At 44.1% G+C, this 18286-nt stretch overlaps 1 protein-coding gene across 12 annotated transcripts in view; it reads left to right on the plus strand.

Annotated features, from left to right (window-relative positions):
- Positions 1 to 18286, plus strand: part of SLC22A23 (solute carrier family 22 member 23) — a 188897-nt gene that overhangs the window by 29215 nt on the left and 141396 nt on the right. For 8 of the 12 annotated variants that reach the window (XM_055264615.2, XM_055264618.2, XM_063632990.1 and 5 more), the window contains exons 2-3: positions 11207 to 11310; positions 17238 to 17392. In XM_055264615.2, the coding sequence (XP_055120590.1) occupies positions 11207 to 11310; positions 17238 to 17392 (259 nt within the window). The remainder of the gene's footprint in view (positions 1 to 11206; positions 11311 to 17237; positions 17393 to 18286) is intronic. The other 4 variants (XM_063632993.1, XM_055264624.2, XM_055264623.2 and 1 more) reach the window with 1 other exon arrangement.

Here is an 18286-nt window from a genome sequence, read left to right on the forward strand (position 1 = left end):
GCAGCCTCGAGCTTTGTGTACCTTGTTTGTAGCTGGTTGGTGTTAGCTGTTTTCATGGAAAAGGTCATCATTTAGATCCACGGTTGTACTGGCTTCTAGTTTGAGCTAAATAAAGCAAAAAAAAAAAAAGAAGAAAGAAAAAGGTATCATGTCCTCTTCAAGATGGTTAGACCAGTGTTGAAACAGTAGAAAAACTGGCTTACCATCTCAGGTACTCTGATTCATATGTTACAGAAAAAGATGAGTATTTGGCAGGAAGCCTAAGAGTAGGTCTCAATTAAAATGTTAATTTTTTTTTTCCTAATCCTTCCTGTTGTAAGAGTTTGGGACTAGAATGAAGGTAGTACCACTACACTGACCATTAGATTAGCAGTTGTCCTGGCTTGGCAGTAATTGACTTGTGAAATTTGTTGGGATAGTCATGCGTCCCTGTGCATCAGGTCACCCTGTCTGAAAATGACATTTTCCACGGCAGCCTGGTATGGAGCAGCTGAGCCCAAGGAAACCTGCGCTCTGCTCAAGACTGGCTTGGCTATAAGCTTTTTAAATTCTGAGCGAGTCACTTCACCTCTTATTCAGTTTCCTTGTTTTTAAAATAGGGAGTTGATCATTACTTTTTTCAGCATTTCAGTACTAAAAATTCTATTTAAAAAAGATACTGCGATATTAGTATCTTAAACAGCCATGATGTGTCAAATATCTGCTATTCACAGACCCTTGACAAATTATTATTTGTTTAGTCACTGTAACAATGAAATAACACCAAAGCCTGTCCTGTTTTCAGTATGCTACTTTGCTTCTATATGCACATAAAGTGTATTGAATACTTGTCAAGACAAATGCTATAACCTATAACAAGTTAATATAAACCAGAGAGTTGTGTTTGTATGAACTAGGGCTGTTTCTTTGAGCTTACTGGGGGAAAGAACCTGAGTTTCAATCAGATGCAGATTTATAATTTATGTAAGAGACACGTGATCTTGGACTAGCGTCACTTCTCAGCCTCAGTTTCTTCATCTGTGAAATGGACGCACTGGTAATAATGTCCATGCAATGGGCCTACTGTGCTGTCAGGGTGCTTAGTCAAAGCAGCTGGCAGAGTCCCTAGCACAGGGTAGATACTTAATGAATCTTAGTTTCCTTTCTTCACCTAGAACAAAGCTTAATTTAATGTCATAGATTTGTCCTATAAAGAGAGAATTATTTGGCCGGGCCCGGTGGCTCATGCCCCTAATCCCAGCACTTTGGGAGGCTGAGGCGGGCGGATCACAAGGTCAGGAGATCAAGACAATCCTGGCTAACACAGTGAAACCCCGTCTCTACTAAAAATACAAAAAATTAGCCGAGTGTGGTGGCGGGTGCCTGTAGTCCCAGCTACTCGGGAGGCTGAGGCAGGAGAATGGTGTGAGCCTGGGAGGCAGAGCTTGCAGTGAGCCGAGAATGTGCCACTGCGCTCCAGCCTGGGCGGCGACGGAGCGAGACTCTGTCTCAAAAAAAAAAAAAAAAAAAGAAAAATTCATCGTTTTAAATAAATAAATTTCTCATATACCCAATTTTCTATTGGCTTTTATAGTAAAACTAGAAATATCTTTCCCTGGAGGAAAATTACCAATAGAGAAAAGTTTGGTGGAAACATTTAAAAACGATATTTCCTATATAAATTTGGTATAATAATTATGTATTATTTAAATTAAATTATACTTGAAAAATAATCACAGAAAGAGGATAAAGAAGATAAATAGCAGAGCACAGCGAATACAGGTGGACACAGGAGCATTCTGACTTCTGGGAGGGTCATTCCTACCTGAGGTTAACACTTTGCCCCTCCCTCATTCTGAGTGTTAGCTTAGGCGTGAAGGAATAAGACATGGTCCCTTTCTTCAAGGAACTTGCAGCCTAGTGCAGGAGTCAGCGAAATTTTTCTAAAAAGGGCCATATAGTCAATATTTTTGGCTTTGTAGGCCATGTGGGCTCTGTTTCAGTTGTTCAACTCTGCTGCTGTAGTGCAGAATCAGCTGCAAATGAATATATGAATGAAGGAGCACGGCTGTGTGCCAATAAAACTTTATTTACAAACACAGCAGGGCTGTGTCTGGCCTGTGGGTTACAGATTGCCACCCCCTGAGCTAGTGGAAGAAAGACTTGTAAACAGGCAATTATGGTATATTGTAAGAACAGTCTACGTGTTTTATCATGAGTACAGGATGCTTCAGAGGCACAGAGAAGAGGCTCCTGATCCGGTCTTGGGAGAGGATACCCCTCAATGGAGTTTATTAAACTTTATAGAAATAGAGAAGCATTTTCATTTGTACATTTGTAATTTTGTACCCCTTTCCCTTTTCACTTGGTTGTGTGCTTGCGAAAGTGATACGTGTTGCTTGAAAGAAAAAATGCATGCAGTACAGAAAATCGGTCATACTTTGACTGACAGGTGATATACAATGTTAAATCATTTTGGTTGTGGTGAGGTTTGTCCTTTAAAGCAGGCATCAAGCCAGAAAAGTTGGAGTGGGAGAATGAGGGTGTTGTGGGAGTGGGGCACAGAAGAGCAATGTGGGCCAAGGGCGTGGAGGCTCTGGGGAGCTGTGAGCACTTTGGCAAGGCTGGGTCATGGCAGGGGTTGGGGCAGGCGGTAGTGATGAGAGAGGTAGGTGGGGGCAGCCACCCCTAGCTCTCTTCCGGAATTGATGGCAGCCAGTTTGCAAATGGGAAGAATAGAAGGTGACAGGTGACTCCGGCCATAAAGGGAAGGTAACAGTGTCCTGTTACAACAAGGCCATAGCCTGCGGCTGTGGGAAGCCACTGAGGCATTTGTTTTCAGCAAGTGGAAGATGACTTTCCTTCACCCTCCAAGTTCTCTCCGGGATGGATCACCTGGGTCACTACAGTCTTCTCATTTCAAAGATCCCCTGAGGCTCCCAGCAGAAGCTCCCTACCCCTGGCTCTCTTCCGGAATCGATGGGGACATCTTAAATGTTAATGCTACAGTCCAGCTCTGTTGACGCGTTGTGTTATACTAGAAAATACCCTCCAGTAACACTTGAGACAACTTTTGAATTTCTCAAGTTAATGGTCTTCAAGTTATTTCATATAAATGAGTTGCTGGAAGCCTGTGTGCTGACTTCTTGCAGGGCATTAATAGCTGCTCCCTTTTGATGCTAAGGGATCTGTGGGGTTCCTTCCCTCCTCCCTCCCTCCCTGCATTCCTCCCCACTCCCTCCTTCCTTTTTAACTTACAGGGCTTACCCTTAATTTCCTTTCTTAGAGGGAGTTGATGAGGGCCGTTAGTAAAATACACATTGCAGAATTTGGAAAGACTCTTCAAGGTTTTGGTAGCTAAAAGGGCATTGCTTATTAATTATCTCCGCTGCTTTGTGGGCATCTATTCAGCTTCCCCAAATGCCACCAGGGCCCTGTACAAAAAGAATAAGAACGTTCAATATGCAAACCTCTGCTCAGAAAGATACACCTCCCTATTTTCTCCAAGAAAAAGTAAAAGAAACAAACAAAGAAAAGTGACTCATTGTATTTTTCCCTCAGAGATAATCCTACACATCGCTGACGATGTGTTCAGGTGGTATTTTTTTTCTGTTTTTCAAGTTCTACGTCTCTAGCCCTTTAAAAATGATCAAATTCAGTGCGAACCAGGAAAGCCCCAGTGTCAGTAAATGAAGCAGTTTCTATTTCTCTCCCACCAGGAAGGCTGCACTGCGCAGAAGAGGAGCGGGCAGTAGAGTTGTCTTTTGAAGAAAAAAAGACAAAAAAAATAAATTATTGCTTAAAGGTTCGAATGAATAGAAAGTTACTGCATTACTCATTAAAATGGGACTACGTGAAGTTTAAGAAATGTGAGCAGCTTTCATGGTGTGGCTCCGGGATGGGTTTCCTTAGAGAGGCTCAGAATGCAGGTCTGCTAGAGTTCGGGTGTATCTTCCATCTAGCAGGAACGGTTTGCAATCTATTTTTGCTCTGGCTATTCCCCTCAATGTGCCATGGTTATTATTTTAGCACTAAGGTAGAAAAAAGGAAAGATGAGGAGCAATTTGAGCAGCAAGTAATATTCATTAAAAAACAGAGAAACAAAATTGAGAAGAAAAAATTTCCCGGGAGTGCCCAAGGATGTTCCTTATGTCACTCAAGGAAGCTTGCAACGATGCCAACTCTCACTGGCAGTTGTGTTGGCTACTGTTGACAGCAAACCTCCTAAAATTGGAGGATGAGCTTAGAGGCAAAAAGCAGAGAGTAATTTGAGGTTTTCAAGTCATGCAGTATATCTTGAGTTTTGATGGAATCTTTTAGGGGAGAAAAAAAATCTGTCAACTGTTAGATTTAAAATACTGAAAAACACATTTAGGTAGCATAGGCTGCCTAGATGTTGAGAAACTAATCGTAGCTAATGTGCTTCATCAGCCTGGCTTGTGGAGGGTGTTTCTTTTGTCCGTCTGTGACTCATCTTCCAGGGTGGACTCTGTGTGTGTGTTCTTGCCATTTCTATTGTCTGCAGTTAAGAAGTGCAGAGCACAGCACATCCATGGTATATAAAACACTGGTTCATGAGAGGCTGCTGAAACTCTTATTTTAGGGGGGAAAAATGCTGACCCTACATTTCTCTAAATTCCTGTGACCCAGTCAGGAACTTTGTTTTACTTAAGCTTTTGAAGTTTTAAGCAGTACTATCCTCTTTGTAGGGCCGAACAGAAATATTTTCTTTTATCTCAACTGACACTGCTCAGCTTTAGAACAGACAGTGTGCACAGCGATTGGTAAAACCCTCATGGTTTGCTGATAGAACAATTTCAAATGGGGATCTCCACTACAAAAGATGAAACTTGGGGGAAAATTTTCATTCACTTCCCTAAAAACCACTTTTCGCTTTAGTCAGTGAGCATTAACATGCTTAACCTTCAGGCTGTGAAGATGTGGTTTGTTCCCAGTCACTTTCAGAATAAGCTTCCTGTAGGCCTGATTTATAGGATTGTCTTAAAATACGTGTGTCCGAGAAGGCGAAAAGGTTTTTCCTTTGTTGGTTTGTTTTTTAATGATTTTGTCTTTGCCTCCCCACCATCGCTACCACTGTGGGAGTTTACATTATTTTTCCCTGCATTTTTTTCTGTCATTTGAGGGCTTATAGATTCGTTGTAGAAAGTTTGGAAAAGTGAAGAAAAGTATAAAGTTGAAAATAAAACTCAGTCTTATTTCTACTCTTTAGAGAATATTTTGGAATATCTTCTTTTAACTTTTCCTGCGTATACAGACATCTCTTCTAGTCACCGTTTTTCCATTCTGAAGCTTTCATGCAATTATATCATGAGCATTTTCCTCGATCATTCATTTTCAAAAGCGAAATTTTTAATGGCGCTATGGTATCATTGACATTTAGTCAGGTTCTCAACTTTTGCTCTGATAAGTTACAAACAGTGAAAATCATTACATAGGGACCGCTGTGGGTGTCTCTGATAATTTATTTGAGATAAAGTTCCAAGAAAGGGAATTGCTGTGATAAAGAGTGGACCCCATTTAAAGTAATGTGCTACATATTGCCAAATTGTCTTCCAGAAAAACAGTGCCTAGTTTATGCTCCTCGTACAGATTGATACCTCTTTGTTTCTCCTTCATCTTTAGAAATTTTTTTTAAATTTTCTTTTTGAGTCTCATTCTGTCACGCAGGCTGGAGTGCAGTGGCGCAATCTTGGTTCACTGCAGCTTCTGTCTTCCAGGTTCAAGCAATTCTCGTGCCTTAGGCTCCTGAGTAGCTGGGATTACAGGCACGCACCACCACACCCAGCTAATTTTTGTATTTTTAGTACAGGATTTTACCATATTGGCCAGGCTGTTCTAGAACTCCTGACCTCAAGTGATCCTCCCGCCTTGGCCACCAAAAGTGCTGGGATTATAGGCATGGGCGACTGCAGCCGGCTGTCTTCATTAGTGAAATCAAACATTTCCCAAGTGTTTAACTATTTGTGTTTCATATTTGGTTAATCATCTGGGTGCTTAACTCAATTTCTGGTTGCAGTATTGGTGTATATTGATATGTAAGTGGATATATATTACAAATTTAGGTCTTTATAATTTTGCTTATTGTATTTTTGATGTGTAGATTTTAAAAATAGTAATTAATAGTAAAGTAGTAATCGTTAAACTGTTACAAAATCTACCAGTTGTTTCCTTAGGTAGTTTTTCCCCCATAGTTTTTCTCTTTAGAGATTTTATCTTCACTTCAAAATTAAAGAAGCAATCTCTTTGCTTCCAATTTTTTATATTCTTGTTGTACATTTTATCATAGAACTCATTACTGTGGAAAATAAGATTGTTTTCTTTATCTCCTATTTATTTTCCATCTTCTTTAGAAATTTTCTGAGTTTCGTTGATGAATGTTTCTCCACTCTGGCAAGTCAAGCAATTCAATTATTCCTTTCAAAATAATACTAATGGTATTTTCTTTAGCTTATCCTTAAACTATATAGGTACAAAAACAGTCTACCAGATTTTCTGTGCCTCCACAGTTTTTGGTTTTTTTTTCTTGTTTTGCCAGAACACGTAGCAACTAACGTGTGTGAAACGTAGACACACTCTGGAGTCATTTGTCTCACCACTTAGTCATGGCTCAGAAGCGTCACATGGCATCATCATGAATGTCCCTGGTCTTGGAAAAATGACAAAGCAAGCAAGCCTAAGATTATGAAATGGGGCCATGACTTTAGTGCTTTTATGATCTTGTTAAACCTGCTGATGAGGTGTTAACAAGCTTCATTAAAGGATGCTTTTCATTGTTCTCTAGGGAACGGATTTGAGGGAGGTTGGAGTTAATGCAGAGAGACTCTTGTATTAGTTCAGGAGAGGGAGGATGGATGGTGACTTGGCATTATCTTGTCTGCTTACCCCCTGCAAATTCCGTCCCAAGGAAATTTGGCCAGAGAACAAGGTTCAATTTGCAAATGACAGAAGCCACTCTGGTATTTCAGGAGATGGGGACTGAATACAGGGAATAGTGCTTACTGAGTTGCTAGAGCAACTGTAAACGGGCCTCTGGAAGGATTCCCAGCAGAGCTAGCCTGTCCAGGGAACTGTGCCTCCATTAGGAGGCTGAAGAATTAGAAAGTCACTGTCCCAACCATGGGTTCCAAGATCACACCTCCTTAGCCACCTCCAGAACTGTTGGCTCCCAGACCACCCAACCCTTGCCAGATCTGACCAGCAAAATGGATGTTTCCCTTCCTCCCCTCTTAACTCTCTTCCTAACTCAAGTCATCCGGAAATTAGAACAACGTTGCACACAGAAAGTTATTTTGGGGCCGGGTGCGGTGGCTCACGCTTGTAATCCCAGCACTTTGGGAGGCCGAGGCGGGCGGATCACGAGGTCAGGAGATCGAGACCATGGTGAAACCCCGTCTCTACTAAAAATACAAAAAATTAGCCGGGCGTGGTGGCGGGCGCCTGTAGTCCCAGCTACTCAGAGAGGCTGAGGCAGGAGAATGGCGTGAACCCGGGAAGCTGAGCTTGCAGTGAGCCGAGATTGCGCCACTGCACTCCAGCCTGGGCGACAGAGCGAGACTCCGTCTCAAAAAAAAAAAAAAAAAAAAAAAAAAAAGAAAGTTATTTTGGGGTGTGCACCTCATTGGCAGGACCAAAATCACATTTGAAACCATAGGTGTACCAGAATCTGGAAGTATTGTTTTTGGCCTCCCAGCCCACACTATAGGAGCACACACTGGAAGGAGACTGGAATCACATGAGTGAGCGCCTACCCCATCCCTATAAATCGGGGTGTCTGTGGGGGCAATGGAGCACGGATGGTATGTTCAGGATATATTTGAAAGGTAGAACCTGCTGGAATTGGTGATTGATTTGATGGGGAGGGAGGCGACAAGGGTAATATCAGAGACAAAATCCATTACATTAAGTTCTGGTTTTGTACTTTTTAGAACATTACTCCTGTTATATATTTTTTTTAATCTGAAATATTATAAATTGCTTTAAACATTGCCTACCCAGCTGGTCAGTGACATGACCAGTTGCCATATCTTATCTAGAGCAATGTGAACAAATTTCAAGAGCCAGGTGACCTCAAAGCTTCCTCATACTTCTGAAATTCTTTAGGAGATTATACTGTGTCTGAACATATTTTCTTTTCCCGATACATTTTGTCAATACCAGAAGTAGAAGTCAAACAAGGGTGTCGGCACCATGGGTTCCCCCAGCGCCACCCTACCCTGCTAAACGGCGGTGCCTCCAGGATGGCAAGGGTGGTGTTGCAGGTGGATCCCCAGGCATGAGTAACCCTTATCGTGGTAAACTTACTGGGCCTGGGAATCCAGTTGGTGTACTTGTTGCTTCAGATATGCTGTCTATTCTTGTGCCTAGTTGAGGACGGTTTAAGGTAGCAGGTGGCTGCCCTGCCCTGGGTTTCCTGCACCCCCTCCCCAGGGGGAAGCCCATAGGCTGGGAACTGTGGAGCCAGCAATACTTCTAACCAGGCTTCCTCTCCCTACCAGGCATGTGAGTGGCTCAGTCTCCCTCCACTGTCTTCATTTTCCACCGTGGCACTGTTAATGGATAGGGCTGACCACTGAACATCTTATTAGCTAGCACCTTAATGGGGTCATGGCTGCCCAAGGCCAGGTCTGGTCATTGCTCAGGTGGCTGAACTCACAACAGTTTTGGCAATTTCCTCCAGTCCCCTAAATGCTTTATTAAAATTTCTTCTGCCTCCTGGCCATCTCATAGAAGCATAATATACTCATTTGCATCCTTTAACCTCAAGTAAACTCATCAATGGGAAGTCTTGGCGGAGACATGAAAGCATTTCAAATGACTCCCTGCCATCGAAACAGCAGCTGGTGCCCTTCTCCCCGGCAGCAACCTGGGGTCAGGATATGTTCCTCTCCTGCCAAGATTGTGCCCGGCTGAGGCTCCCAAAGGCATGATGCAACTGGGAGATGAGTGGTTACAGGTGTTGAGAGCACCGCCTCTCCCAGACTGTATAAACCAAGCTGGAAAAACAGAATATGCACCCACCGTGATTTATGAAGCTGTCACTCACGTTTTAAGGCAAAACCTGCATTCCTGAAGTTAGAAATAGGTTGCGTGGTGAAAGGTTTTTATTATCAAAAATACGTTTTTTCCCAGAAACAGCATACATATGTGAATGTTCGTTTTCCAGGCTTGCCTCCAAAAGCTCACTGAACTCATCACCTAGCTGTACAACCCTGCATTTGCAGGGCAGAGCAGCAGCAGCCAGTAGTCTTTTGCATGGTTCCCACAGCGTTTTTGCTTCTCCCTGCTCTTGGGAGTTGTTTGAACCCCAGCCCAAGACAGTGAAGCTCATTCATTGTCTTCAAAATGGCAGGGCAGTGTTGGCCAGTAGTTCTCAGAGTCGCGGGGCAGGCTTGCTGAACCACACTGCTGTGCTTACCTGCAGGAGTCTTCATTCAGTGGGCCTGGGATGGGGCCCAAGAACTTGCCTTTTCTAACTAGTCCCCAGGTGGTGCTGATGCTGCTGGTAGCAGTTTGAGGACCACTGGAGCAATCATGGAAGGAAGTTAACCCTGTAAGGAGCTCCTGTGTCTGAATTCTTAAGAATCTGTGCAACCATCAGTGCCCTGCTCCCCAAATTCATGAATAAACCCTGACAACAGCAAATTCCAAGCCGTCTTTTATTGATGAGGCCCTTGTGCAGTCTGTGCTTACATTCCCATATTCCGTTTCTTCCTGGGCCTGGCGTTGCAAATCACTCTGGAAGCAGATGGGGTAGAAAATGAAGTCACCCTCCTCAGATCTCTGGAAAGCCATACCTGTGTTGGGGACATCGGCGAGCCAGTGTGTGTCCCAAGGAGTCCAGGGCAGAAGTGGGGATATTGTGACAGGCAGTGGCTTTCTACTTATCCCAGCCAGGCACCTTTCCCTATATCCACTGACACAGAGCTTGGCTTTTCCTGAATTTTAGTGAAGCTTAGAACCACAGCTGTGGCCTCAGGGGCCTCGATAAGGCTCTGGAAGTTTGGAAACATGGGGCAGGACCTGAGCTTACAGTGCCCTCTAAGGATCCTCTGTGCTGCAGTCTGGGTAGCATAGAGACAAGGGGCGGGGGGAGACATCTAAGAAGACAGAACTAGGACCAGGGGTCAGCCCATCACCTTCCATCTTCCCCACCCCCTCCAATCCTGCCTCTGTTCCCAGAACGCCTCCCACTCTGGCGTTCCCAAATGCATTGGCATGAATTTCTTCAGCTGCTTCCTTGCACCACCCCACCCCCGTCTCCACTGACCTGGAGTTGCACGTCCAGACCAGAAGCTTTGCCCACTTCTTTGCAGCAGAAGCAGGGGCATCTAGACCCCCAGCTCTGCGTCTCCATGGCCTGGCCAGGAGGGACCCTGCTTATTTGCCCCTCTGGCCCAGATGAAAGCTGCATGTGGATTTGAGTCCACACCTTGGACACACATCACTTAGAGGGAACAAACAGGGGTTTATATCCTGATTCTGCAAGTGGAGAAAAGAAAAATGAGAAGATTTGTATTTGTTTGTATTTTTCTTATTAAACAATACAATAGTCTGAATGTTGTATTTACTAATTGACCGGCTTTCTCTCCAAGGAGAGCATATGGCTTTAGAGGGAAACGCAGGAAAATGCAAGGGACACTTCCAAGGACAAAATAGAATGTTTAGTTAAAGTTCGTATTTCAGCATTTACTACTAATGCTCGCCTTTATTTTTAAGACTCCTTGTAAAGTTTGGGGAATGTTTTGGGATGAAAACGCAAAAGTTACTTTTAACCTCCTCATGTCATCACGATGCCCATGCAGAAAGTTGTCAGGGTCTCCCAGCCCCTGGGCACTCGGAGCAGCTCTTCATGGTGAGGGACCACTGGTCCTCAGGGATGCCTGGTCTCTGTGGCTGCCCACCTCTGCCTCAGTTTACATTTCCCGTGGTGGTTGGGACAGAAGAATACACATCCCCAGACTTCCTGAATCATTCTTTGCAGACTTGTAATCTGTCCCAGACTAAAATGTTACATTTCCTTTTGTGGGCAAATTATATGTCTCATTGGATTTTCAAAAACGTGGAAGAGACTCTGACTGGCATATGTGGCATGGTGCTGGCAACGGTGCTGTGGTCCCTGCAGAGTTATTGTATTGCCCTTATAATTGAGTACGACTAGCTCTGTGTATGTTTCTCTCTGATTTATTTTCTATTTGCCCCTCTCTAGTGGGATCTTGTGTGTGATAATGCCTGGAAGGTCCATATCGCTAAGTTCTCCTTACTGGTTGGATTAATCTTTGGCTACCTAATAACTGGATGCATTGCTGACTGGTGAGTACCAATGTGCCCGCCGCACGAACCTTTGGAGGCCACAGTACGCCTTTGCTGGCTAAAGAGAAGTAGTCAGTGTTAGCTTACCATGACTGTCTTTTCCCAGTGCCAGAGCAGAAGGCCAAAGCAGCCATGTGGAGAATGCAGAGCTCAGAGAAATGGCCCATGCATGTAGCAGATCATTTGGAAGGGTGAATTTAAATTCAAAGCAATTCTCTAGCTTCTAGAATATAGCAAAACCAGCCTGCAGCCCCATCTACTTCTAACCTTTGAGGTTTCGTTAGAAAGGGCTTGAAGACTTATGTGCAGGGTTCCAGTGGGTGGATGCACTAAGGGGCGGATGCAGAAGATGCATTAAAAAATAGGGGATGGGGGAGCTAAAGACCCTTCCCCCATGCGAGCTGAATGAGTCAGGCAATGCTTATTAGCACCTCTAAATGTCACATAGATTTTGGAGAGGGGCAGTCCTTGGCTTGGCCAGGAGATGCCTTTGTGGGGTCTGTAGGGAGCTGCACCTTGAGCCATAAAGAGCATTTGGGTAATACAGATGGGCGCTGTGGGCAAGGGAGGGTGGTGGCCAGAGGTGAGAATGCATATGCAATAATGATAACATGAGCAGCTGGAAGATTACCATGTAGCAGGCACTATGCTAAGTAGTTCCATACATTAACATCTCCTTACAACACCCCTAACAGGAGATGCTATTATTACCTGTGTTTTACCGTTGAAAAAGCACAGAAGTGTAAGTAAAATCTCCAAGTTCACTCAGCTTTAAGCTGGAGAGCCGGGACTTGAAACTCAGCCACCACATGGCCTCAGAGCCTGTCCCTCCACCGGGATGCTGCAGTGCTTTTATTTAAGGCGTTCTGTGGTCACAGGGGCAGCAGCGGTGATGTGTCTAAGCATGGAGGCAATTGTGCAATGTCGACAGGTTTTTCAAGTAGCGAGATTGCTCAGGAGAGAGGCGTAGTGTAACTGTCTCCCCAGCTCACATTCTTTTATCTTTAAAGGATTTTTTTTTTTTTTTTTTTTTTTTTTTTTGTGAATCAGGACATCTTGGCCTTGATGAAATAAGGGCCCAGAGTGATATGGAACAAATTCTGTAGATTCTGTGACCTCTACACCTCAGTTAACTGAGAATGCTGGCCAAGGCAAGTGCCTGGGCGGACAGCAGCAGAGGGTCACATTACACATGTGGAAAATTTCTTCCAAAACCCAGCGTCTATTTGGGAGTTCCTTGAGCTGACATGTAATGTGATTTCCTGTGTGCTTGACATCTGCCTCGTCATCATTTGCAAGTGCTTCTCATGGACACGTTCTCTGTGGACAGCAACAGAGAAGCAGTCAGTGATCTCTGGAGACCTATGCAGGGGGCCTCTTGGGGGCTTTCTTTGGTAGAGGCAACACGGGTTTTATTTTTCAAACCAAATACTTGAGTTCATAGGTTTCTAGTGTGAGCTATATTGGTCTAAAATATATGGTTTCCCAGAAATCTACATTGAAATAGATTAGAAAACTATACTAATATAATCCATGTCACTGTCTTTCTAAAAAAATGCAGACTCGACTGGGGTCATAGTGTCCTTATTCAATAAATAATTTAATAGAAAAGTAAAAATCGACTTTTATGAATGAACCAGTCTGTAACAGTTTAAATGTTTAAAGATTGTTTTCTTAACTTTCTTCTTGTACACACATGTGATGTGGCCTCCCTGATCACACACCAGGCCTAAGGACAAAAGAGTTTGTGTCTTGCTCTTAGAGCAACCAGAAGTCTGACATCGCAAACCATTTCTCTGCAGTTTCTTTTCTGAGGTTCCTCCTCAGATGGGCAAGATTGAGGGGGTGCCCTGGGAATCAGGGGCAGGCTGCCTGAGTGGTAGTTTTTGAACATTTTGAGTGGGCTTCCCTTTCAGTTTGAAAGCTTGGTATTTTCCAACCCCGTTTTCTGGCATTTGACTCCCTGCTTGAGCCTTGCTTAAAAGGAAATAAACCCATTTAAAGGGAACTCCAGACCTCTCGGCTGTGGGCCCTGTTTCATGGCTGCAGGGGAAGTGGATCAAGTCATATAATATGCTTCCTAAGGCTGCAGTCAGCATTTAGTAACATTTAAGTAGTACACTTCTTTCTTTAAAAAGTTACTGTTTTTGACACCAAGTTTTGTCTGGGGATGTTCACTAGGTATTGGTATAGACTCCACTAGCTCAGGTGGGTGGGCAGGCCAATGGCCAGTGGCCTCAGGGATGCGCTCACTTCTTCACGGTGTTCGTTACTGCAGCAGCCCTCTGCCTCCTTCCCCAGCCCGCCCTGGGAAGCTGGCCAGTATGGGCTTCCACAGAGGACCCCTTGCCCGCCAGCTCCTGGCCGAGTGTGGCCAGTGGGGAGCACCAGCTGTAGATCCTCAGGCGAGAGGAGAGTGCGGTCAGGCACTTGTATGCCCAGCTTGCTCTCTGCCAGGCTGGAGGGGCCAGCCACCTCCTGTCCATGACCTCCACACAGCACCTCTTTTTCTCTGGGACCAGGACCGTCCTTCCCCTACTTCCTGCTGTCGAGAGCCGCAAGGTCAAACACCGTCTCTTGTGGGTTCCCTCTCAGCTTGTTCACTCTTCTGTAAATAATCCCTTTATTAAAATCTCCTCCAGTCACTTCATTTGAGTGGGACCTCTGTTTCTTGCTGAGACCCTGTGTCAGTTCTCTATGGTTGTTGTTACAAGTTACTACATGCTTGGCGGCTTCCAAAACCCAAATGAATGATCTTACAGTTCTGCAGTTCACAAGTCCAACAAAGGTCTCCCTGGTCTAAAGTCAGGGTGTCAGCAGGGCCCCGTTCCTTTTTGCAAGACCTAGGAGATAATCTGCTTCCCTGCTTTTTCTAGCTTCTAAAGGCCACCTGCATTCCATGGCCCATGGCCTCATCCTCCATCTTCAGAGCCAGCAATGTCAAGTCCAGTCCTTCTCACACCACTACCTTGCAGGTTCCCTGGAGTCAGGGGAGGTTTTCCTTGTCATTAGATTGGACCTACCTGGAAAGTCACCTCATCTCAGGGTCCTCAAGCTTAATCTCAGCTTCAGAATTCCTTTTGCCATGAAAGGTAAAATATTCACAGGTTCTGAGGATTAGGACATGGACATATTTGAGGACCATTGTTCTGCCCACCACAGATCCTAAGTGATAAAGTCCTCTGCATTACAGACGAGGACTGTGGCTTTATCAGTCCTCTCTGAGAGGGTTCTGCCCTGGGAGCCAGTTTCTAGGAAAACCATCCATGCTTGTAACTAACATGTATTGAACGCTTGCTGAGGCATTTGTTCATATCCACTCCTGTCGACAACATTATGAAGCAGACATTAATTGGCCCTTACCAAAGGGAACTCCAGGCTCATTTGAACAAGACTGGCCTTACTCAAGATCACACAGTTCAGAAGTGGTGATCCTGGATTCAGAACCAACACACTCTGACTTCAAAGACCGTGTTTGCCCTGTAGACCTTGATAAGTTTTACTTGTTGATTTTAGCAACCATTTTTTGGAGGCAGGGACTTAGAATGGTTGCTACACGCTTAAAAAAATCAAACATCTGGCCGGGCGCGGTGGCTCACGCTTGTAATCCCAGCACTTTGGGAGGCCGAGGCGGGCGGATCACGAGGTCAGGAGATCGAGACCACGGTGAAACCCCGTCTCTACTAAAAATACAAAAAAAAAAATTAGCCGGGCGTAGTGGCGGGCGCCTGTAGTCCCAGCTACTCGGAGAGGCTGAGGCAGGAGAATGGCGTGAACCCGGGAGGCGGAGCTTGCAGTGAGCCGAGATTGCGCCACTGCACTCCAGCCTGGGCGACAGAGCGAGACTCCGTCTCAAAAAAAAAAAAAAAAAAATCAAACATCTTTTCTAAAATAGCAAAACAGAGCACACCATGTTTGGTAGGCGTCAGGAACGTAGAAATGCAGGAAGGAATGAGCACTACAACATTTCATTATTTCCTTTGTTCCGGCATTGCATCTGTGCCCATCATCCCCCCTAGTGAAGGATCTCAACACTCCACAACGTGGGATGCTTATCCCCATTTCACAGACCAGGGAAGTCAAGGGTAATGCAACATGTTAGAGTTAGTTCATTTTTCTTCATTTTAGGAGAATGACTAAAGCTGTATTTTAAATTTATTTTTGTAAATGGGTTAGATTTGGACAAAGTCAGCTACACAGTCTTTGCTGGTAAGGGCTTCCTGATCCCAGCAGTGGACAAGGGAAAGTAACGGCTAAAATCTCTAGGTGAGGTTATTGACTTACATTGAACTCCTAGCCTTGGCCTTGTTTCACTAAACCAAAGTGACTGATGGGAACGGTTAGAACTAAAAGTTCTGAGTGTAATTTCATCCTGTTTTTCCTTTCCCAGTATTTTCTTAAAATTACATCTCTCTCTATAGGGTAAGGCCATCCCTTACTTTTTTTTTTTTTTTAAGTTTTATTGACATATACTTTGCATCCCATAAAACCCACCCATTTTAAGTGCACAATTGAATGAGTTTTAGTATATTTGCAGAGTTGTACAACCATCACCACACTCTGAATTTAAAACATTCCCATCCCCTCAAAGGATGATGGAAACATCACCCCCCAGTCCTGGACAACCACAAATCGACTTTCTGTTTCTGTATATTTGTCTTTTATGGCCATTTTACTTGCATGTAGATGCCTTGTAATAAACACGTCTAGGACAGTTCGAGCCCCTCAGCTACCCTTTATGGTACTGGGGACACTAGGTCTGGATTTTTCCCTCTGTTTTCTCCTGGCAAATAGCATCCACTCTGCCCCCATTTCTCTGAGTTATCCTGTAGACCAAGCCAATCATGTTTGATGGAGAGTTATTGTTGCCATTTTATTTCTAATCGGTTAATGAAGGAAAGATGGAAAGTTAGCATGGGGCCACAGGAACTGGTGACTTTCCCATTCTTGTGGACCACCCTCTACTGCCCTCCCAGGCACTCTAGAAGCACATCGCCCCCTAGTGGTCACTGATCTGAAACTGGCCAGCTCCAGAACCTACGAATTGAGGGTATCTGTGGCCCTTTCCAGAGAATCATCACAGCCTGGGCTCCCTGCCTCTCAGTGCAGCCGAGGGGCTGCACTGTCAGCTCACTATCAGAACACTGGGCATTTAAAGTTCAAGCTGTCTTACTTTAGTGTGTGATCCCTTAAAAATTACTTCTTGTCGTGTAGCTGAAACAAATTGACAGATGGCTTGGCCCTGGCTCGGATAGGCTGTGTGTAGGATCAGGTATCTGACTTAGTTAACAACCTGGAGAGAGGAAACAAAGCCGCTTTGCTTGGTGACCATGTTGACTTTTGATTCAATCCCAAAGGTCAACAATTTCTCAAGACTTTTTATGCTGGGTGTATCAAGGTTCCTGTTTGGAGAATTATTAATTTTGTTCCTCTTGCCTTGAATTATATCACTATACACTCAGAAATAGACTCAGCAACAGGAATTGGGCTCAAGTCTGAATTCTCTTGCTCTGTAATTGGTTGATCCCTGCTCCTTTATCTTGAGAATTAGGGGGTTGGGCTAAATCTCCCTTTCTAACCCTAGTAGTCTAGGATCTAGTGAAGTGGATATAGATGGCACAGGACTTTTTGCCCAGTACTCATTCAACATAGGTTGAGTGCCTGCTGGACACCGGGTTTCAGCATCTAGCATCATTGTCTTGTTTCACAATGATCCCTAACTTTTTCCCTATTGTCTTGTTTCACAACGATCCCTAACTTTTTCCCTATTGTCTTGTTTCACAATGATCCCTAACTTTTTCCCTGTTATCTTGTTTCACAACGATCCCTAACTTTTTCCCTATTGTCTTGTTTCACAATGATCCCTAACTTTTTCCCTATTGTCTTGTTTCACAATGATCCCTAACTTCTTCCCTCTCCATCTGCAGGGTCGGCCGGCGGCCTGTGCTGCTGTGTTCCATCATCTTCATTCTGATCTTTGGACTGACCGTGGCACTGTCAGTGAATGTGACAATGTTCAGCACACTCAGGTTCTTTGAAGGATTTTGCCTGGCTGGAATAATTCTCACCTTGTATGCATTACGTAAGTAGGAGCCTTCACGACTAGTCTTCAAAGACTTTAGCAAAAGTACTGTTGCCTGGGAGGTTCTGGGAAAGATACTATGCATGCTGCTCGTTTGGGCTGGCAGTTTTGTGGAAACACAAACATTAAAGGCCTCAAGTGTTGCGAAAGAGGCTTTTCAGGTGATGCCGTGAAACATTTCACTGAATCCTGATCTCCAGTTCGGGCTCAGTGCACATCAAAGGACACGGGAGGTTGCGTAATTGCTTGGAGGAGTGGCGATCGGTTCTTTCCTGATATGGAGAGACTTTGGGTTTTCTCCAGAATTTTCTGCATTGACATCCTGTATGCTTCTATCTGGTGCTTGATTGGGTATCCACACACAATCCAAATTTTCCACATTCTCATGTCCACAGATGTGACCTTAAGTGGTCTGGAACTGAGACCTAAGCATTGGTACTGGAAAAGTAAATGACAACGTTTGGTAGAATTTGGTCTTTTTAGGAGGGTGAGACATTTCTTTCATTGATCTATCTTGTCTGTTGGCTGTATTAACGCTGGTGAATATAGTTAGGTTTCACTTATTTGTAGGTGGTGTTTGCTAGAACACAACCACACACCCATAAGGAGAAGAAGAGTTTTAGGCATGGTTATTTTACTTATTTACTGGCTTTATACTTTTTAGTCACTTTGTGGAAAGATCTATTGGGAATACTGTAAGATTTACCATGTATTTTGTCTTTTTCTCTTTCTTTGACCACATGCATAGGAGTCAGGTATAGATTAAGTAGCAATTTCCAGTGTGACAAAATAAGAATAGTTCTAATTCTCTTAAATTTGCATATTAAAGACTTCTTTTAGATAGCTAAAATTTTTGTTCCACTAGAAATATAATCAATTCAGGACATAGTTTTG

This window comes from Symphalangus syndactylus, chromosome 23 (assembly GCF_028878055.3).
Source record: "Symphalangus syndactylus isolate Jambi chromosome 23, NHGRI_mSymSyn1-v2.1_pri, whole genome shotgun sequence".
NCBI classification, from domain to species: Eukaryota; Metazoa; Chordata; class Mammalia; order Primates; family Hylobatidae; genus Symphalangus; species Symphalangus syndactylus.